Below are 22857 nucleotides of genomic sequence, written 5' to 3' on the forward strand. Positions count from 1 at the left end.
TTCTGGAGGGATGCTGTGTTGAACCCACTCCTCCCTGTTCCCCTGGCTGGGTTGGGGCCAACCATTAGGAGGTTGTTGTTAGGTTTCTGTAGGGATGCTGTGTTGAACCCACTCCTCCCTGTTCCCCTGGCTGGGCTGTGGCCAACCATTAGGAGGTTGTTGTTAGGTTTCTGGACAGATGCTGTGTTGAACCCACTCCTCCCTGTTCCCCTGCTGTGGTTAGGGCTCATAGGGGTTAGGGCTCAGAGGGGTTAGGGGTCAGAGGGGTTAGGGCTCACAGGGGTTGGGGCTCATAGGGGTTGGGGCTCATAGGGGTTAGGGCTCAGAGGGGTTAGGGCTCAGAGGGGTTAGGGGTCAGAGGGGTTAGGGGTCAGAGGGGTTAGGGCTCATAGGGGTTAGGGGTCAGAGGGGGACTCCTGCTGTGGTATCTAGGGAGGGAGGGACTCCTGCTGTGGTCTCTAGGGAAGGAGGGACTCCTGCTGTGGTCTCTAGAGAGGGAGGGACTCCTGCTGTGGTCTCTAGGGAGGGAGGGGCTCCTGCTGTGGTCTCTATGGAGTGAGGGACTCCTGCTGTGGTCTCTATGGAGTGAGGGGCTCCTGCTGTGGTCTCTATGGAGTGAGGGGCTCCTGCTGTGGTCTCTATGGAGTGAGGGGCTCCTGCTGTGGTCTCTATGGAGTGAGGGGCTCCTGCTGTGGTCTCTATGGAGTGAGGTGCTCCTGCTGTGGTCTCTATGGAGGGAGGGGCTCCTGCTGTGGTCTCTATGGAGGTAGGTGCTCCTGCTGTGGTCTCTATGGAGGTAGGTGCTCCTGCTGTGGTCTCTATGGAGTGAGGGGCTCCTGCTGTGGTCTCTATGGAGGTAGGTGCTCCTGCTGTGGTCTCTATGGAGTGAGGGGCTCCTGCTGTGGTCTCTATGGAGGTAGGTGCTCCTGCTGTGGTCTCTATGGAGTGAGGGGCTCCTGCTGTGGTCTCTATGGAGGTAGGTGCTCCTGCTGTGGTCTCTATGGAGTGAGGGGCTCCTGCTGTGGTCTCTATGGAGTGTGGGGCTCCTGCTGTGGTCTCTATGGAGTGTGGGGCTCCTGCTGAGGTCTCTGTGGAGAGAGGGCCTCCTGCTGAGGTCTCTGTGGAGGGAGGGGCTCCTGCTGTGGTCTCTAGAGAGAGAGTGGCTCCTGCTGTGGTCTCTATGGAGTGAGGGGCTCCTGCTGAGGTCTCTGTGGAGGGAGGGGTTCCTGCTGTGGTCTCTAGAGAGAGAGGGGCTCCTGCTGAGGTCTCTAGGGAGGGAGGGACTCCTGCTGTGGTCTCTAGAGAGAGAGGGACTCCTGCTGTGGTCTCTAGGGAGGGACTCCTGCTGTGGTCTCTAGTGAGGGAGGGACTGCTGAAACTATTACGGCCAAGACAGACTGGTGTCTGGAACTAGTGGTGTCTGTCATGTTATATGGCTGTTGTTGGGGTGGTGTCTGTCCTGTTATATGGCTGTTGTTGAGGTGGTGTCTGACTGGTTATATGGCTGTTGTTGAGGTGGTGTCTGACTGGTTATATGGCTGTTGTTGAGGTGGTGTCTGTCCTGTTATATGGCTGTTGTTGGGGTGGTGTCTGACTGGTTATATGGCTGTTGTTGGGGTGGTGTCTGTCCTGTTATATGGCTGTTGTTGAGGTGGTGTCTGTCCTGTTATATGGCTGTTGTTGGGGTGGTGTCTGACTGGTTATATGGCTGTTGTTGAGGTGGTGTCTGTCATGTTATATGGCTGTTGTTGAGGTGGTGTCTGACTGGTGTTAGAATTCAGTAAGTCTTTATTTTTCTTCACTAAACCAGAGTCATCATTCAACTCCCTGACACACAGAGCTAACCCTGGAGAGCAGGCTTTAATTTCTCCTCTCCTCTCCTCTCCTCTCCTCTCCTCTCCTCTCCTCTCCTCTCCTCTCCTCTCCTCTCCTCTCCTCTCCTCTCCTCTCCTCTCCTCTCCTCTCCTCTCCTCTCCTCTCTTCTTCTCCCCTCCCATCCCTTCCTCTCTTCTCCCCTCCCCTCCCTTCCTCTCTTCACCCACCTCTTCTCCTCCCCTCCCTCCCTCCCTCTCCCCACCTCCCCTCCCTTCTTCTCGCCCCCCCCTCTTCTCCTCCCTTCACTCTCTTCTCCCCTCCCTTCCTCTCTTCTCCCCACCTCCCCTCCCTCTCTCCCCTCCTTTCCTCTCTCCCCTCCCCTCCCCTCCCTTCCTATCTTCTCCCCACCTCCCCTCCCCTCCCTTCCTCTCTTCTCCCCCCTCTTCTCCCCCCTCTTCTCCTCCCCTCCCTCCCTCTCTCCCCTCCCCTCCCTTCCTCTCTTCTCCTCTCCCCCCCCCCTCCCTCTCTCCCCCTCCCCCCTCCACCCCCTCTCCATTCCTCTCCTGTGCTGCTGTTCAGTTCCACAGCAGGAACCCGTGCCTGGGACATCATAAAGGGTGTAGATCAGAGATCAGAGGAATGCTGAGCGTACCTGCACTGTGCACTGGGACATCATAAAGGGTATAGATCAGAGATCAGAGGAATGCTGGGCGTACCTGCACTGTGCACTGGGACATCATAAAGGGTATAGATCAGAGATCAGAGGAATGCTGAGCGTACCTGCACTGTGCACTGGGACACCATAAAGGGTGTAGATCAGAGGAATGCTGAGCGTACCTGCACTGTGCACTGGGACACCATAAAGGGTGTAGATCAGAGGAATGCTGAGCGTACCTGCACTGTGCACTGGGACATCATAAAGGGTGTAGATCAGAGGAATGCTGAGCGTACCTGCACTGTGCACTGGGACATCATAAAGGGTGTAGATCAGAGGAATGCTGGGCGTACCTGCACTGTGCACTGGGACATCATAAAGGGTGTAGATCAGAGGAATGCTGAGCGTACCTGCACTGTGCACTGGGACATCATAAAGGGTGTAGATCAGAGGAATGCTGAGCGTACCTGCACTGTGCACTGGGACATCATAAAGGGTGTAGATCAGAGATCAGAGGAATGCTGAGCATACCTGCACTGTGCACTGGGACATCATAAAGGGTGTAGATCAGAGGAATGCTGAGCGTACCTGCACTGTGCACTGGGACATCATAAAGGGTGTAGATCAGAGGAATGCTGAGCGTACCTGCACTGTGCACTGGGACACCATAAAGGGTGTAGATCAGAGGAATGCTGGGCGTACCTGCACTGTGCACTGGGACATCATAAAGGGTGTAGATCAGAGATCAGAGGAATGCTGAGCGTACCTGCACTGTGCACTGGGACATCATAAAGGGTGTAGATCAGAGATCAGAGGAATGCTGAGCGTACCTGCACTGTGCACTGGGACATCATAAAGGGTGTAGATCAGAGATCAGAGGAATGCTGAGCGTACCTGCACTGTGCACTGGGACATCATAAAGGGTGTAGATCAGAGATCAGAGGAATGCTGAGCGTACCTGCACTGTGCACTGGGACATCATAAAGGGTGTAGATCAGAGATCAGAGGAATGCTGAGCGTACCTGCACTGTGCACTGGGACACCATAAAGGGTGTAGATCAGAGGAATGCTGAGCGTACCTGCACTGTGCACTGGGACATCATAAAGGGTGTAGATCAGAGGAATGCTGAGCGTACCTGCACTGTGCACTGGGACATCATAAAGGGTGTAGATCAGAGATCAGAGGAATGCTGAGCGTACCTGCACTGTGCACTGGGACATCATAAAGGGTGTAGATCAGAGATCAGAGGAATGCTGGGCGTACCTGCACTGTGCACTGGGACATCATAAAGGGTGTAGATCAGAGATCAGAGGAATGCTGAGCGTACCTGCACTGTGCACTTCTAGATGGGACTGGATTCAAATTGTATTCAAACGCATCCCAAAAAGATGGCCTGTCAAGATGGAGAATGTATATCTTAAGTTTTATCTTAATTTAACAGAGGAATCTGGGTTCTATTAAAAACAGATTTCTAATGTGGGATTGTGGAGTCTCTCTGTCTCTCTCTCTCTCTCTCTCTCTCTCTGTCTCTCTCTCTCTCTCTCTCTCTCTCTCTCTCTCTCTCTGTCTCTCTCTCTCTGTCTCTCTCTCTCTCTCTCTGTCTCTCTCTCTCTCTCTCTGTTTATTTCATTTCGAAATAATTCTGTAGTCAGCGTGATGAAGGCTTGTGATGCCAGGCTGATGGTGTCAGAGGGTGTGGAGAGTAGGGGATATTTAGCCTGGGTGTGTTAGCCTAGATGTGGCTAAATGTGTTGGCTCTGTGTTAGCAATATGCTAACTGGTCCTCTCTAAAACTAGGGTCGATGAGAGAGAGAGAGAGAGAGAGAGAGAGAGAGAGAGAGAGAGAGAGAGAGAGAGAGAGAGAGAGAGAGAGAGAGAGAGAGAGAGAGAGAGAGAGAGAGAGAGAGAGAGAGAGAGAGAGAGAGAGAGAGAGAGAGAGAGAGAGAGAGAGAGAGAGAGAGAGAGAGAGAGAGAGAGAGAGAGAGAGAGAGAGAGAGAGAGAGAGAGAGAGAGAGAGAGAGAGAGAGAGAGAGAGAGAGAGAGAGAGAGAGAGAGAGAGAGAGAGAGAGACTTGTACACCCTGCCCTTTCTCTCCTATTACACATCATCATTGCGTTCTCCCTGGCTGTGAGATAATGCAGACTGAAGGACAGTCCGCTTTGTCTTGGCTCTGTCTGCCTGGGGTTGAACACAATAAACAATGTTCTGTGGTCAGCTTGTTACAGCACAGATATCATTTGATACTGTCTCGAGTCAACATAGTCCAGCCGACGCGCTCTCTGCACCATCCTTATCTTAAAGGGGGACTCCAGTCTCCAGAAACAGTGACTGCCTGGGTCTGTTAGCCCACTGAGATAAAGCCCAGGTCTCTGGCAAGCCGGTTATTTATCACATGTGTAGTTGAGACTCGGGCCAGGTCAGCTCTGCTCAGCGATTCCCAGATCTGCGCAGTAGGACCAGCATCCCCTCCCTCTCCCCCCTCTTCTCCTAGTACACTCTCTCTTATCCTAGTTCACTCTCTCTTCTCCTAGTTCACTCTCTCTTCCCCTAGTTCACTCTCTCTTCTCCTAGTACACTCTCTCTTCTCCTAGTTCCCTCTCCCCCCTCTTACCCTAGTACACTCTCTCTTATCCTAGTTCACTCTCTCTTCTCCTAGTTCACTCTCTCTTCTCCTAGTTCACTTTCTCTTCTCCTAGTTCACTCTCTCTTCTCCTAGTTAACTCTCTCTTCTCCTAGTTCACTCTCTCTTCTCCTAGTTAACTCTCTCTTCTCCTAGTACACTCTCTCTTCCCCTAGTTCACTCTCTCTTCTCCTAGTTCACTCTCTCTTCTCCTAGTTAACTCTCTCTTCTCCTAGTTCACTCTCTCTTCCCCTAGTTCACTCTCTCTTCTCCTAGTACACTCTCTCTTCTCCTAGTTCCCTCTCCCCCCTCTTCCCTTAGTACACTCTCTCTTATCCTAGTTCACTCTCTCTTCTCCTAGTTCACTCTCTCTTCTCCTAGTTCACTCTCTCTTCTCCTAGTTCACTCTCTCTTCTCCTAGTACACTCTCTCTTCTCCTAGTTCACTCTTTCTTCCCCTAGTACACTCTCTCTTCCCCTAGTACACTCTCTCTTCTCCTAGTACACTCTCTCTTCTCCTAGTTCACTCTCTCTTCTCCTAGTTCACTCTTTCTTCCCTTAGTACACTCTCTCTTCTCATAGTTAACTCTCTCTTCTCCTAGTTCACTCTCTCTTCTCCTAGTTCACTCTCTCTTCTCCTAGTTCACTCTCTCTTCCCCTAGTTCACTCTCTCTTCCCATGGTGTGTGTGTGTTATTGTGTGTGTGTGTGTGTGTGTGTGTGTGTGTGTGTTATGGCTGTGTGTGTGTGTTTGTGGTGTCTGTGTTAGGGTGTGTGTGTTATGGCTGTGTGTGTGTGTTTATGGTGTGTGTGTTAGGGTGTGTGTGTTACGGCTGTGTGTGTGTGTGTTTATTGTGTATGTGTGTTAGGGTGTGTGTGTGTGTGTTAGGGTGTGTGTGTGTGTTAGGGTGTGTGTGTGTGTGTGTGTTAGGGTGTGTGTGTGTGTGTTAGGGTGTGTGTTTGTGTTTGTGTGTGTGTGTGTGTGTGTGTGTGTGTGTGTGTGTGTGTGTGTGTGTGTGTGTGTGTGTGTGTGTATTGCCGATGGGGGAAGCAACAGAACCACATGCCCCTTGCCACAATCCTCTGCTTCACAGGCATTAAGAAGGGCAGAAGTGTGTGTGTGTGTGTGTGTGTGTGTGTGTGTGTGTGTGTGTGTGTGTGAACTAGACCAGGGGAAGCAGAGACACTCTGCACCAAGGATACAGACTGTTCAGTCTCTGTTACTAGACCACTAGACCAACTCTGTCTACACTGTTAGTCTGTCCTCTCTATGTATCTATTATAACAGGTTGTACAGGTCATGTCTGTCCTCTCCATGTATCTATTATAACAGGTTGTTCAGGTCATGTCTGTCCTCTCCATGTATCTATTATAACAGGTTGTTCAGGTCATGTCTGTCCTCTCTATGTATCTATTATAACAGGTTGTTCAGAACATGTCTGTCCTCTCCGTGTATCTATTATAACAGGTTGTTCAGGTCATGTCTGTCCTCTCTATGTATCTATTATAACAGGTTGTTCAGGTCATGTCTGTCCTCTCCATGTATCTATTATAACAGGTTGTTCAGGTCATGTCTGTCCTCTCCATGTATCTATTATAACAGGTTGTTCAGGTCATGTCTGTCCTCTCCATGTATCTATTATAACAGGTTGTACAGGTCATGTCTGTCCTCTCTATGTATCTATTATAACAGGTTGTACAGGTCATGTCTGTCCTCTCCATGTATCTATTATAACAGGTTGTACAGGTCAGGTGTTTCCACTTCTCTCTTCTCGGTACTTATTTTAAGCTGAACTACATATCTATTCCATGAAGGGAACAAACAGGAATGCATTGCAGATATATGGGTATAACTCCGTCCATGCGTTCTCTCTATATATGCTGTCACTCTGTGCAGACCCAGAGTGTGGAGATGTGTAGCAGGCTAATTCTCTTAACACCTCTCTTTCTCTCTCTCTCTCTTTCTCTCTCTCTCTCTTTCTCTCTTTTTTTATCTCTCTCTCTCCATCTCTCTCTTTCTCTCTTTTTCTCTCTTTTTGGATTTTGGATTTGTTTTCGAATTCTTTGTGGGTCTGTGTAATCTGAGGGAAATATGTCTCTCTAATATGGTCATACATTGGGCAGGAGGTTAGGAAGTGCAGCTCAGTTTCCACTTCATTTTGTGGGCTGTGTGCACATAGCTTGTCTTCTCTTGAGAGCCATGTCTGCCTACGGCGGCCTTTCTCAATAGCAAGGCTATGCTCACTGAGTCTGTTCATAGTCAAAGCTTTCCTTAAGTTTGTGGTCAGGTATTCTGCCACTGTGTACTCTCTGTTTAGGGCCATATAGCATTCTAGTTTGCTCTGTTTTTTTGTTAATTCTTTCCAATGTGTCAAGTAATTATCTTTTTGTTTTCTCATGATTTGGTTGGGTCTAATTGTGTTGCTGTCCTGGGGCTCTGTAGGGTGTGTTTGTTTTTGTGAACAGAGCCCCAGGACCAGCTTGCTTAGAGGACTCTTCTCCAGGTTCATCTCTCTGTAGGTGATGGCTTTGTTATGGAAGGTTTGTGAATCGCTTCCTTTTAGGTGGTTGGAGAATTTAACGGCTCTTTTCTGGATTTTGATAATTAGCGAGTATCGGCCTAATTCTGCTCTGCATGCATTATTTGGTGTTCTACGTTGTACACTGAGGATGTTTTTGCAGAATTCTGCATGCAGAGTCTCAATTTGGTGTTTGTCCCATTTTGTGAAGTCTTGGTTGGTGAGCGGACCCCAGACCTCACAACCATAAAGGGCAATGGGCTCTATGACTGATTCAAGTATTTTTAGCCAAATCCTAATTGGTATGTTGAATTTCATGTTCCTTTTGATGGCATAGAATCTCTCTCTCTCTCTGCATCTCTCTCTCTCTCTCTGCATCTCTCTCTCTCTCTGCATCTCTCTCTCTCTCTTTCTCTCTCTCTGTCTCTCTCTCTCTTCCTCTCTCTCTCTCTCTCTCTCTCTGTCTCTCTCTCTCTCTCTCTCTCTCTCTCTCTCTCTCTCTCTCTCGCTCTCTCTGTCTCTCTGTCTCTCTCTCTGCATCTCTCTCTTTTTCTCTCTCTCTGCATCTCTATCTATCTCTCTCTCTGCATCTCTCTCTCTGTCTCTCTGTCTGTCTCTCTCTCTCTCTGCATCTCTCTCTCTCTGTCTGTCTGTCTCTCTCTCTGCATCTCTCTCTCTGTCTCTCTCTCTCTCTCTGTCTCTCTCTCCTCCAGACCTACCCAGTGATGGGAGATGGAGGACAAGGGGCCTCGTGTAGCAGACTACTTCGTGCTGGCTGGTCTGACCGACTCCTCCACGCCTCTGGAGCAGGAGATCCACTTCCACGATGTCTGCCACAAGACGGCCAAACCCAAGCCGCCCATCACCGACGTCGCTGTGGTGATGCGCTCGCTGGGGGAAGAGGTGCCTCCTGGGTACACGTGCGTGGAATCCACGCCGTCCGGCCTGTCAGCGGACCTGAACAACGGAAGTCTCATGGCGCCACAGATCTTCCTGTGTTACAGACGAGGACGAGACAAACCACCACTCACTGACCTGGGGTAGGTAGACAAACCTGGGGTAGTTATGACCTAGGGTAGTTATGACCTGGGGTAGGTAGACAAACCACCACTCACTGACCTGGGGTAGGTAGACAAACCTGGGGTAATTATGACCTGGGGTAGGTAGACAAACCACCACCCACTGACCTGGGGTAGGTAGACAAACCTGGGGTAGTTATGACCTGGGGTAGGTAGACAAACCTGGGGTAGTTATGACCTGGGGTAGGTAGACAAACCTGGGGAAGTTATGACCTGGTGTAGTTATGACCTGGGGTAGGTAGACAAACCTGGGGTAGTTATGACCTGGGGTAGGTAGACAAACCTGGGGTAGTTATGACCTGGGGTAGGTAGACAAACCTGGGGTAGTTATGACCTGGGGTAGGTAGACAAACCTGGGGAAGTTATGACTTGGTGTAGTTATGACCTGGGGTAGGTAGACAAACCTGGGGTAGTTATGACCTGGTGTAGTTATGACCTGGGGTAGTTATGACCTGGTGTAGTTATGACCTGGGGTAGTTATGACCTGGGGTAGGTAGACAAACCTGGGGAAGTTATGACCTGGTGTAGTTATGACCTGGGGTAGTTATGACCTGGTGTAGTTATGACCTGGGGTAGGTAGACAAACCTGGGGTAGTTATGACCTGGGGTAGTTATGACCTGGGGTAGTTATGACCTGGTGTAGTTATGACCTGGGGTAGATATGACCTGGGGTAGGTAGACAAACCTGGGGAAGTTATGACCTGGTGTAGTTATGACCTGGGGTAGGTAGACAAACCACCACTCACTGACCTGGGGTAGGTAGACAAACCTGGGGAAGTTATGACCTGGTGTAGTTATGACCTGGGGTAGGTAGACAAACCTGGGGTAGTTATGACCAGGGGTAGTTATGACCTGGGGTAGTTACGACCTAGGGTAGGTAGACAAACCACCACTCCCTGACCTGGGGTAGATATGACCTGGGGTAGTTATGACCTGGGGTAGGTGGACAAACCACCACCCACTGACCTGGGGTAATTATGACCTGGGGTAGATATGACCTGGTGTAGTTATGACCTGGGGTAGATATGAGCTGGGGTAGTTATGACCTGGGGTAGATATGAGCTGGGGTAGTTATGACCTGGGGTAGATATGACCTAGGGTAGATATGAGCTGGGGTAGATATGACCCAACTATATCAGACTGGTTAATTAGACACATCTCTGACTGAGAGGAGACCCAACTATAGCAGACTGGTTAATTAGATACATCTCTGACTGAGACCCAACTATAGCAGACTGGTTAATTAGACACATCTCTGACTGAGAGGAGACCCAACTATAGCAGACTGGTTAATTAGACACATCTCTGACTGAGACCCAACTATAGCAGACTGGTTAATTAGACACATCTCTGACTGAGACCCAACTATAGCAGACTGGTTAATTAGACACATCTCTGACTGAGAGGAGACCCAACTATAGCAGACTGGTTAATTAGACACATCTCTGACTGAGACCCAACTATAGCAGACTGGTTAATTAGACACATCTCTGACTGAGAGGAGACCCAACTATAGCAGACTGGTTAATTAGACACATCTCTGACTGAGACCCAACTATAGCAGACTGGTTAATTAGACACATCTCTGACTGAGACCCAACTATAGCAGACTGGTTAATTAGACACATCTCTGACTGAGAGGAGACCCAACTATAGCAGACTGGTTAATTAGATACATCTCTGACTGAGACCCAACTATAGCAGACTGGTTAATTAGACACATCTCTGACTGAGACCCAACTATAGCAGACTGGTTAATTAGACACATCTTTGACTGAGAGGAGACCCAACTATAGCAGACTGGTTAATTAGACACATCTCTGACTGAGAGGAGACCCAACTATAGCAGACTGGTTAATTAGACACATCTCTGACTGAGACCCAACTATAGCAGACTGGTTAATTAGACACATCTCTGACTGAGACCCAACTATAGCAGACTGGTTAATTAGACACATCTCTGACTGAGAGGAGACCCAACTATAGCAGACTGGTTAATTAGACACATCTCTGACTGAGACCCAACTATAGCAGACTGGTTAATTAGACACATCTCTGACTGAGACCCAACTATAGCAGACTGGTTAATTAGACACATCTCTGACTGAGAGGAGACCCAACTATAGCAGACTGGTTAATTAGATACATCTCTGACTGAGACCCAACTATAGCAGACTGGTTAATTAGACACATCTCTGACTGAGACCCAACTATAGCAGACTGGTTAATTAGACACATCTTTGACTGAGAGGAGACCCAACTATAGCAGACTGGTTAATTAGACACATCTCTGACTGAGACCCAACTATAGCAGACTGGTTAATTAGACACATCTCTGACTGAGAGGAGACCCAACTGGTAGTGAACTGTTTATAAACCGTGCGGTTACTATGGAAACCGCAGCTGTCCGTCACCACTACTTAGCTAATTGAAATAGGCCCTTGCTCCAACCTCTTTGTTTTAGAGAGGTTTTAGCTAGCAGAATGATACATATTAGGATCAGCAGAACGTGTTTCAACGTCTTGTTTTTAGCCTGAAATGATCTCTGCTGTGTTGCAGTGAAGACTAAGCCTCTGAGCGTCACAGTGTGGACCTAACTTTGTTTTCTAACAAAGAGTAAGACATGAGGAATAGCCCTTGTTTTTGGGTCAAACGCCACCCATGGATTCCCACCCCAACAACGAGTACAAAGTATCAGTTCTCTATGTTTGACAAGTAGCATGGAGCTGCTGCTTGGAGTATTGTTTCTTCATATTATTTCATGTATTCTTAGTCAATTTGAGTGTCCCCCTCCCCCCTGTTCAGATAAGTTAGTCATTGAAGTAATTTATGTCCCCTCCTACATCCTGATATTACCAGGTTCTGATCACTAGATGGTGCTGTCCCTGCTATTAGGGGATATTATTTTTAAAGAATGTAGGATGGGACATAAACCTAACAACTTCAATGAAAAACAGGTCTAGGGTTTTATGAATAAACAACTGATATTGTGGAAGGAGTGGAAGGAGCAGTTGAGTCAGGGTCAGAGGTCACGGTTAGAGGTCACGGTTAGAGGTCACGGTTAGAGGTCACGGTTAGAGGTCACGGTTAGTGTCGTAGCTAAATGACAGATTCCTCTCCTCCTCCCAGTGTTCTGTATGAGTGGAAGGAGCAGTTGATGCAGGGTCAGGGTCAGAGGTCACGGTTAGAGGTCACGGTTAGTGTCGTAGCTAAATGACAGATTCCTCTTCTCCTCCCAGTGTTCTGTATGAGTGGAAGGAGCGGTTGAAGCGAGGTCAGGGTTAGAGGTCGTGGTTAGTGTCGTAGCTAAATGACAGATTCCTCTCCTCCCAGTGTTCTGTATGAGTGGAAGGAGCGGTTGAAGCAGGGTCAGAGGTCAGGGTTAGAGGTCATGGTTAGTGTCGTAGTTAAATGACAGATTCCTCTCCTCCTCCCAGTGTTCTGTATGAGTGGAAGGAGCGGTTGAAGCAGGGTCAGAGGTCAGGGTTAGAGGTCATGGTTAGGGTCGTAGCTAAATGACAGATTCCTCTCCTCCTCCCAGTGTTCTGTATGAGTGGAAGGAGCGGTTGAAGCAGGGTTGCCACATCATCCAGACCACGCCCTCCGGACGCCCTGCCAACATAAGCTCCACCTCCTCACAGAGGATCTACGTGACGTATCGCCGCGCCACGGAGAGCCAGACCTACGCCGCCCTGGCCGTCACAGACATCTGTGTCATCATCCCCGGCAAGGGAGAGACGCCACCACACACCTTCTGCAAGGTGGACAAGAACCTCAACAGCAGTATGGTGAGATGAGGGAGGGAGGGAGGGAGGGAGGGATAACATGGATGCTGTGTGTTAACAGAGAGAGAGAGAGGTAGAGATAACATGGATGCTATGTGTTAACAGAGAGAGAGAGAGGTAGAGATAACATGGATGCTATGTGTTAACAGAGAGAGGTAGAGATAACATGGATGCTGTGTGTTAACAGAGAGAGAGAGAGGTAGAGATAACATGGATGCTATGTGTTAACAGAGAGAGGTAGAGATAACATGGATGCTATGTGTTAACAGAGAGAGGTAGAGATAACATGGATGCTATGTGTTAACAGAGAGAGGTAGAGATAACATGGATGCTATGTGTTAACAGAGAGAGGTAGAGATAACATGGATGCTATGTGTTAACAGAGAGAGGTAGAGATAACATGGATGCTATGTGTTAACAGAGAGAGAGGTAGAGATAACATGGATGCTATGTGTTAACAGAGAGAGGTAGAGATAACATGGATGCTATGTGTTAACAGAGAGAGGTAGAGATAACATGGATGCTGTGTGTTAACAGAGAGAGAGAGAGGTAGAGATAACATGGATGCTATGTGTTAACAGAGAGAGAGGTAGAGATAACATGGATGCTGTGTGTTAACAGAGAGAGAGGTAGAGATAACATGGATGCTATGTATTAACAGAGAGAGGTAGAGATACCATGGATGCTGTGTGTTAACAGAGAGAGAGAGAGGTAGAGATAACATGGATGCTATGTGTTAACAGAGAGAGAGAGGTAGAGATAACATGGATGCTATGTGTTAACAGAGAGAGAGGTAGAGATAACATGGATGCTGTGTGTTAACAGAGAGAGAGGTAGAGATAACATGGATGCTATGTATTAACAGAGAGAGAGAGGTAGAGATAACATGGATGCTGTGTATTAACACAGAGAGAGAGGTAGAGATAACATGGATGCTGTGTATTAACACAGAGAGAGAGGTAGAGATAACATGGATGCTATGTGTTAACAGAGAGAGAGGTAGAGATAACATGGATGCTATGTATTAACACAGAGAGAGGTAGAGATAACATGGATGCTATGTGTTAACAGAAACATTAGTCCAGCAGGTTTTTATCACATCTTATTTTATGCATCAGCTGCTCCCAGAGACCTTGGTTAGCTTAATCAGGCGTGTTAGAGCAGGGCTGGAGCACAATCCTGCAGGAGGGGAGCTATCCAGGAGGAGGGTTAGCCAAACAATAATGACTGTAACAGAGACACCAAACCCCCTCCTTACTTAATGACAGAGACACCAAACCCCCTCCTTACTTAATGACAGACACCAAACCCCCTCCTTTCTTAATGACAGAGACACCAAACCCCCTCATTACTTAATGACAGAGACACCAAACCCCCTCCTTACTTAATGATAGAGACACCAAACCCCCTCCTTACTTAATGACAGAGACACCAAACCCCCTCCTTCCTTAATGACAGACACCAAACCCCCTCCTTCCTTAATGACAGAGACACCAAACCCCCTCCTTCCTTCATGACAGAGACACCAAACCCCCTCCTTCCTTCATGACAGAGACACCAAGCCCCCTCCTTCCTTCATGACAGAGACACCAACACCCACACCAAACCCCATAACGTTCTTCTACCAAACATCCTACTGTAAAACGCTCTTCTACCAAACCCCCTACTGTAAAACGCTCTTCTACCAAACCTACTGTAAAACACTCTTCTACCAAACCCCCTACTGTAAAACGCTCTTCTACCAAACGCTCTTCTACCAAACCTCCTACTGTAAAACGCTCTTCTACCAAACCCCCTACTTTAAAACGCTCTTCTACCAAACCCCCTACTGTAAAAAACTATTCTACCAAACCTCCTACTGTAAAACGCTCTTCTACCAAACCCCCTACTGTAAATTGCTCTTCTACCAAACTCCCTACTGTAAAACACTCCTCTACCAAACCCCCTACTGTAAATTGCTCTTATTCCAAACCCCCTACTGTAAAACGCTCTTCTACCAAACCTCCTACTGTAAAACGCTCTTCTACCAAACCCCCTAATGTAAAATGCTCTTCTACCAAACCCCCTACTGTAAAACACTCCTATACCAAACCCTCTACTGTAAAACGGTCTTCTACCAAACCCCATGTTGTAAAATGCTCTTCTACCAAACCCCCTACTGTAAAACGCTCTTCTACCAATCCCCATGTTGTAAAACGCTCTTCTACCAAACCCCCTACTGTAAAACACTCTTCCACCAAACCCGCCACTGTAAAACGCTCTTCTGCCAAACCCCCTACTGTAAAACACTCTTCTACCAAACCCCCTACAGTAAAACGCTATTCTACCAAACCCCCTACTGTAAAACGCTATTCTACCAAACCTCCTACTGTAAAACGCTCTTCTACCAAACCCACTATTGTAAAACGCTCTTCTACCAAACCTCTTACTGTAAAAACTGCTCTACCAAACCCCCTACTGTAAAACGCTCTTCTACCAAACCCCCTACTGTAAAACGCTCTTCTACCAAACCCCTACTGTAAAACGCTCTTCTACCAAACCCCTTACTGTAAAACGTTCTTCTACCAAACCCCCTACTGTAAAACACTCTCCCCTGACCCCTCCACTGTCAACTCCCCTGACCTCTCCACTGTCCCCTCCCCTGACCTCTCCACTGTCCCCTCCCCTGACCTCTCCACTGTCCCCTCCCCTGACCCCTCCACTGTCCCCTCCCCTGACCTCTCCACTGTCCCCTCCCCTGACCTCTCCACTGTCCCCTCCCCTCTCCACTGTCCCCTCCCCTGACCTCTCCAACGTCCCCTCCCCTGACCTCTCCACTGTCCCCTCCCCTGTCCCCTCCCCTGACCCCTCCACTGTCCCCTCCCCTGACCCCTCCACTGTCCCCTCCCCTGACCTCTCCCCTGACCCCTCCACTGTCATAATTCAGGGTCCACTGTCGACGGCTATTGTCAACACCTTACTCAACTGATTCCCGGCGCTGTGTGTTTGGAAAGAAAGAGTTTGATGTGATTCCAATCCGAACAACACGTGTCGTCTCTGTTTTCAGTGGGGTTCCTCTGTCTATCTGTGTTACAAGAAGTCTGTGGCCAAACCCAACACCATAGCCTACAAGGCAGGTGAGTGAACGTCCCCGGAAGAGGAGAAACGACATTTATCTGTAGAAACCCCTGACCCTTAGATATGTATCTCCTGCACACCACCACACGGGAGGTGGAATATCTCCGCAGTCACGATGATATTATTGCCAGTCTTTAAAACAGACATTTGTCATGGTATATCATATACACATGGCCACAATCAAGAACTGCAACTACCTGTTTAAGGGCCATTAGCATTACGTGGGCTGCTGTATACGTGATGTGCTGTTGTCTCTTGGTAGTGTCAGACACAGTTGGAACAGTACTATCCTCATAGAGCCCAGTCACTGTCCGAGGCCCTGTCGTATGGTCGCTTCACACTGATTTAAACAACATGTGTTTATTTAACCTTTATTTAATACGAGGGACTGATAAGCAGGCCTCTCTGGCCAGTTCTTTTCATCTGAAACACAACGAGCCCCATTGATGGACAGGCTGACATTCCATTTGACTGATTCATTGTCCCAATTGGCACCCTATTCCCTATAGGCCTCGGTCAAAAGTAGTGCACTACATAGGGAATAGGGGGCCATTTGGGACCCAATCCCTGATGTTTCTCTGGAGACTCCCTCCAATCCTCCTGCTCTCCTGTACAGGGAAATACATGATACTGGAGACTCCCTCCAATCCTCTGTACAGGAAAAGACATGATACTGGAGGTTCCCTCCAATCCTCCTGCTCTCCTGTACAGGGAAATACATGATACTGGAGACTCCCTCCAATCCTCCTGCTCTCCTGTACAGGAAAATACATGATACTGGAGGTTCCCTCCAATCCTCCTGCTCTCCTGTACAGGGAAATACATGATACTGGAGACTCCCTCCAATCCTCCTGCTCTCCTGTACAGGAAAATACATGATACTGGAGGCTCCCTCCAATCCTCCTGCTCTCCTGTACAGGAAAATACATGATACTGGAGACTCCCTCCAATCCTCCTGCTCTCCTGTACAGGGAAATACATGATACTGGAGACTCCCTCCAATCCCCTGTACAGAAAAGACATGATACTGGAGACTCCCTCCAATCCTCCTGCTCTCCTGTACAGGAAAATACATGATACTGGAGACTCCCTCCAATCCTCCTGCTCTCCTGTACAGGAAAAGACATGATACTGGAGGCTCCCTCCAATCCTCCTGCTCTCCTGTACAGGAAAATACATGATACTGGAGACTCCCTCCAATCCTCCTGCTCTCCTGTACAGGAAAATACATGATACTGGAGACTCCCTCCAATCCTCCTGCTCTCCTGTACAGGAAAATACATGATACTGGAGACTCCCTCCAATCCTCCTGCTCTCCTGTACAGGAAAATACATGATACTGGAGACTCCCTCCAATCCTCCTGCTCTCCTGTACAGGAAAAGACATGATACTGGAGACTCCCTCCAATCCTCCTGCTCTCCTGTACAGGAAAATACATGATACTGGAGACTCCCTCCAATCCTCCTGCTCTCCTGTACAGGAAAAGACATGATACTGGAGACTCCCTCCAATCCTCCTGCTCTCCTGTACAGGAAAATACATGATACTGGAGACTCCCTCCAATCCTCCTGCTCTCCTGTACAGGAATAGACATGATACTGGAGACTCCCTCCAATCCTCCTGCTCTCCTGTACAGGAAAATACATGATACTGGAGACTCCCTCCAATCCTCCAATCCCCTGTACAGGAAAATACATGATACTGGAGGCTCCCTCCAATCCTCCTGCTCTCCTGTACAGGAAAATACATGATACTGGAGACTCCCTCCAATCCTCCTGCTCTCCTGTACAGGAAAAGACATGATACTGGAGACTCCCTCCAATCCTCCTGCTCTCCTGTACAGGAAAAGACATGATACTGGAGACTCCCTCCAATCCTCCTGCTCTCCTGTACAGGAAAATACATGATACTGGAGACTCCCTCCAATCCTCCTGCTCTCCTGTACAGGAAAAGACATCATACTGGAGACTCCCTCCAATCCTCCTGCTCTCCTGTACAGGAAAAGACATGATACTGGAGACTCCCTCCAATCCTCCTGCTCTCCTGTACAGGAAAATGCATGATACTGGAGACTCCCTCCAATCCTCCTGCTCTCCTGTACAGGAAAATACATGATACTGGAGACTCCCTCCAATCCTCCTGCTCTCCTGTACAGGAAAAGACATGATACTGGAGGCTCCCTCCAATCCTCCTGCTCTCCTGTACAGGAAAATACATGATACTGGAGACTCCCTCCAATCCTCCTGCTCTCCTGTACAGGAAAATACATGATACTGGAGACTCCCTCCAATCCTCCTGCTCTCCTGTACAGGAAAATACATGATACTGGAGACTCCCTCCAATCCTCCTGCTCTCCTGTACAGGAAAATACATGATACTGGAGACTCCCTCCAATCCTCCTGCTCTCCTGTACAGGAAAATACATGATACTGGAGGCTCCCTCCAATCCTCCTGCTCTCCTGTACAGGAAAAGACATGATACTGGAGACTCCCTCCAATCCTCCTGCTCTCCTGTACAGGAAAATACATGATACTGGAGACTCCCTCCAATCCTCCTGCTCTCCTGTACAGGAAAAGACATGATACTGGAGGCTCCCTCCAATCCTCCCGCTCTCCTGTACAGGAAAATACATGATACTGGAGACTCCCTCCAATCCTCCTGCTCTCCTGTACAGGAAAAGACATGATACTGGAGGCTCCCTCCAATCCTCCCGCTCTCCTGTACAGGAAAATACATGATACTGGAGACTCCCTCCAATCCTCCTGCTCTCCTGTACAGGAAAATACATGATACTGGAGGCTCCCTCCAATCCTCCTGCTCTCCTGTACAGGAAAATACATGATACTGGAGACTCCCTCCAATCCTCCTGCTCTCCTGTACAGGAAAATACATGATACTGGAGGCTCCCTCCAATCCTCCTGCTCTCCTGTACAGGGAAATACATGATACTGGAGACTCCCTCCAATCCTCCTGCTCTCCTGTACAGGAAAATACATGATACTGGAGACTCCCTCCAATCCTCCTGCTCTCCTGTACAGGGAAATACATGATACTGGAGGCTCCCTCCAATCCTCCTGCTCTCCTGTACAGGGAAATACATGATACTGGAGACTCCCTCCAATCCTCCTGCTCTCCTGTACAGGAAAAGACATGATACTGGAGACTCCCTCCAATCCTCCTGCTCTCCTGTACAGGAAAAGACATGAGACTGGAGACTCCCTCCAATCCTCCTGCTCTCCTGTACAGGAAAATACATGATACTGGAGACTCCCTCCAATCCCCTGTACAGAAAAGACATGATACTGGAGACTCCCTCCAATCCTCCTGCTCTCCTGTACAGGAAAAGACATGATACTGGAGACTCCCTCCAATCCTCCTGCTCTCATGTACAGGAAAAGACATGATACTGGAGGCTCCCTCCAATCCTCCTGCTCTCCTGTACAGGAAAATACATGATACTGGAGACTCCCTCCAATCCTCCTGCTCTCCTGTACAGGGAAATACATGATACTGGAGACTCCCTCCAATCCTCCTGCTCTCCTGTACAGGAAAATACATGAGACTGGAGACTCCCTCCAATCCTCCTGCTCTCCTGTACAGGGAAATACATGATACTGGAGACTCCCTCCAATCCCCTGTACAGAAAAGACATGATACTGGAGACTCCCTCCAATCCTCCTGCTCTCCTGTACAGGAAAAGACATGATACTGGAGGCTCCCTCCAATCCTCCTGCTCTCCTGTACAGAAAAGACATGATACTGGAGACTCCCTCCAATCCTCCTGCTCTCCTGTACAGGAAAAGACATGATACTGGAGGCTCCCTCCAATCCTCCTGCTCTCCTGTACAGGAAAAGACATGAGACTGGAGACTCCCTCCAATCCCCTGCACAGAAAAGACATGAGACTTCTATAGCCAGCATTCACAGACAAATGTCTCCAGCTGCTCATTTTGACTGATAAAAGTTTTTGGTACTTTTTGGGGCGGGTACATTGTGGTTCTTGTAATTTTTATGCTAATTCTCTGGTTATGAGTCATTCATGTTTATAACAGGGTTTGGATTCTCCCTGGTTGGCTGGTGAGTCATTCATGTTTATAACAGGGTTTGGATTCTCCCTGGTTGGCTGGTGAGTCATTCATGTTTATAACAGGGTTTGGATTCTCTCTGGTTGGCTGGTGAGTCATTCATTTTCTCCACACTGTTCATTGTGACGATAAACAGTTGTGGCTTTTTTCCCCCACAGTTACTTGGTTGTTCAATGCAAATGCTCTAGTGATGAGTCATGGATGTTTACAGCAGGGTAGGAGGGATTCTCCCTGGTTGGCTGGTATATCAGATTGTCCCTGGTTGGTTGATGTATCAGAGATTCTCCCTGGTTGGCTGGTGTATCAGAGATTTTCCCTGGTTGGCTGATGTATCAGAGATTTTCCCTGGTTGGCTGATGTATCAGAGATTCTCCCTGGTTGGCTGGTATATCAGAGATTCTCCCTGGTTGGCTGGTGTATCAGAGATTCTCCCTGGTTGGCTGGTGTATCAGAGATTCTCCCTGGTTGGCTGGTGTATCACAGATTCTCCCTGGTTGGCTGATGTATCAGAGATTCTCCCTGGTTGGCTGATGTATCAGAGATTCTCCCTGGTTGGCTGGTATATCAGAGATTCTCCCTGGTTGGCTGGTGTATCAGAGATTCTCCCTGGTTGGCTGATATATCAGAGATTCACCCTGGTTGGCTGATGTATCAGAGATTCTTCCTGGTTGGCTGATATATCAGAGATTCTCCCTGGTTGGCTGATGTATCAGAGATTCTCCCTGGTTGGCTGATGTATCAGAGATTCTCCCTGATTGGCTGATGTATCAGAGATTCTCCCTGGTTGGCTGATGTATCAGAGATTCTCCCTGGTTGGCTGATGTATCAGAGATTCTCCCTGGTTGGCTGATGTATCAGAGATTCTCCCTGGTTGGCTGGTGTATCAGAGATTCTCCCTGGTTGGCTGATATATCAGAGATTCACCCTGGTTGGCTGATGTATCAGAGATTCTCCCTGGTTGGCTGATGTATCAGAGATTCTCCCTGGTTGGCTGGTATATCAGAGATTCTCCCTGGTTGGCTGGTGTATCAGAGATTCTACCTGGTTGGCTGATATATCAGAGATTCACCCTGGTTGGCTGATGTATCAGAGATTCTTCCTGGTTGGCTGATATATCAGAGATTCTCCCTGGTTGGCTGATGTATCAGAGATTCTCCCTGGTTGGCTGATGTATCAGAGATTCTCCCTGATTGGCTGATGTATCAGAGATTCTCCCTGGTTGGCTGATGTATCAGAGATTCTCCCTGGTTGGCTGATGTATCAGAGATTCTCCCTGGTTGGCTGATGTATCAGAGATTCTCCCTGGTTGGCTGGTGTATCAGAGATTCTCCCTGGTTGGCTGATATATCAGAGATTCACCCTGGTTGGCTGATGTATCAGAGATTCTCCCTGGTTGGCTGATGTATCAGAGATTCTCCCTGGTTGGCTGGTATATCAGAGATTCTCCCTGGTTGGCTGGTGTATCAGAGATTCTACCTGGTTGGCTGATATATCAGAGATTCACCCTAGTTGGCTGATGTATCAGAGATTCTTCCTGGTTGGCTGATATATCAGAGAATGTCCCCGGTTGGCTGATGTATCGGAGATTGTCCCTGGTTGGCTGGTGTATCAGAGATTCTCCCTGGTTGGCTGGTATATCAGAGATTGTCCCTGGTTGGCTGGTGTATCAGAGATTCTCCCTGGTTGGCTGATATATCAGAGATCCTCCCTGGTTGGCTGGTATATCAGAGATTGTCCCTGGTTGGCTGGTATATCAGAGATTGTCCCTGGTTGGCTGGTATATCAGAGATTGTCCCTGGTTGGCTGATGTATCAGAGATTCTCCATGGTTGGCTGATGTATCAGAGAATGTCCCCGGTTGGCTGATGTATCAGAGATTCTCCATGGTTGGCTGATGTATCAGAGAATGTCCCCGGTTGGCTGATGTATCAGAGATTCTTCCTGGTTGGCTGATATATCAGAGATCCTCCCTGGTTGGCTGGTATATCAGAGATTCTCCCTGGTTGGCTGGTGTATCAGAGATTCTCCCTGGTTGGCTGATGTATCAGAGATTCTCCCTGGTTGGCTGATGTATCAGAGAATGTCCCCGGTTGGCTGATGTATCAGAGATTCTCCCTGGTTGGCTGATGTATCAGAGATTCTCCCTGGTTGGCTGATGTATCAGAGATTCTCCCTGGTTGGCTGATGTATCAGAGATTATCCCTGGTTGGCTGGTATATCAGAGATTCTCCCTGGTTGGCTGGTGTATCAGAGATTCTCCCTGGTTGGCTGATGTATCAGAGATTCTCCCTGGTTGGCTGATGTATCAGAGATTCTCCCTGGTTGGCTGATGAGCCGGTAAGAGAGAGAGATATATATCCCAGAGGATATGGGCCAGGCAGGGTTGTTAAGACGTGTTAAGACGTGTGGTGGCGTGTTGTGAGACAGACAGTGTTCTGGGTTAAACACTGTTAATGATGCCAATACACGCTCCTAGAGCCTTAAAGGGATAGTTTCACCCAAGTCAGAAAATGACTCCCTTTCTTTGGGACAGCATGATGCTCACCAGTCCAAAACACTGACTAGAGTTTGGCCTACATAATAGTGTAATTACTGAGCTAGGCCTAAGTGTAGCTAATTGTCGTCTATGGACAATGACTAGGCCTAATTAACAACGACTTCGTTATCTGTCAGTGACTGCTTAGTGCTACTGGAACTGCCTAGTGTTGCATGTAATGATGATTATGATCATGTCATGATACATTAAAGGAGAGAGAGTTCTCTATCAACCCACAGCTGTTTAGTGGTTCATTAGGATGTAAACATTCTACATTAACCCATAGCTGTTTAGTGGTTCATTATGATGTAAACATTCTACATTAACCCATAGCTGTTTAGTGGTTCATTATGATGTAAACATTCTACATTAACCCATAGCTGTTTAGTGGTTCATTAGGATGTAAACATTCTACATTAACCCATAGCTGTTTAGTGGTTCATTATGATGTAAACATTCTACATTAACCCATATCTGTTTAGTGGTTCATTATGATGTAAACATTCTACATTAACCCATAGCTGTTTAGTGGTTCATTAGGATGTAAACATTCTACATTAACCCATAGCTGTTTAGTGGTTCATTAGGATGTAAACATTCTACATTAACCCATAGCTGTTTAGTGGTTCATTATGATGTAAACATT

At 48.1% G+C, this 22857-nt stretch overlaps 1 protein-coding gene across 10 annotated transcripts in view; it reads left to right on the forward strand.

Moving 5' to 3' along the window:
- The window catches only part of LOC110487144 (C-myc promoter-binding protein), a 161027-nt gene that overhangs the window by 28710 nt on the left and 109460 nt on the right, over nucleotides 1-22857 (forward strand). For 9 of the 10 annotated variants that reach the window (XM_036964104.1, XM_036964105.1, XM_036964107.1 and 6 more), the window contains exons 2-4: nucleotides 8322-8648; nucleotides 12229-12475; nucleotides 15519-15588. In XM_036964104.1, coding sequence (XP_036819999.1) covers nucleotides 8341-8648; nucleotides 12229-12475; nucleotides 15519-15588 — 625 coding nt within the window. In that variant the 5' untranslated portion in view covers nucleotides 8322-8340. Of the gene's footprint in view, nucleotides 1-8321; nucleotides 8649-9421; nucleotides 9443-12228; nucleotides 12476-15518; nucleotides 15589-22857 lie in introns of those variants that run through there. The other variant, XM_036964112.1, reaches the window with a different exon arrangement.

This window comes from Oncorhynchus mykiss, chromosome 26 (genome assembly GCF_013265735.2).
Source record: "Oncorhynchus mykiss isolate Arlee chromosome 26, USDA_OmykA_1.1, whole genome shotgun sequence".
NCBI classification, from domain to species: Eukaryota; Metazoa; Chordata; class Actinopteri; order Salmoniformes; family Salmonidae; genus Oncorhynchus; species Oncorhynchus mykiss.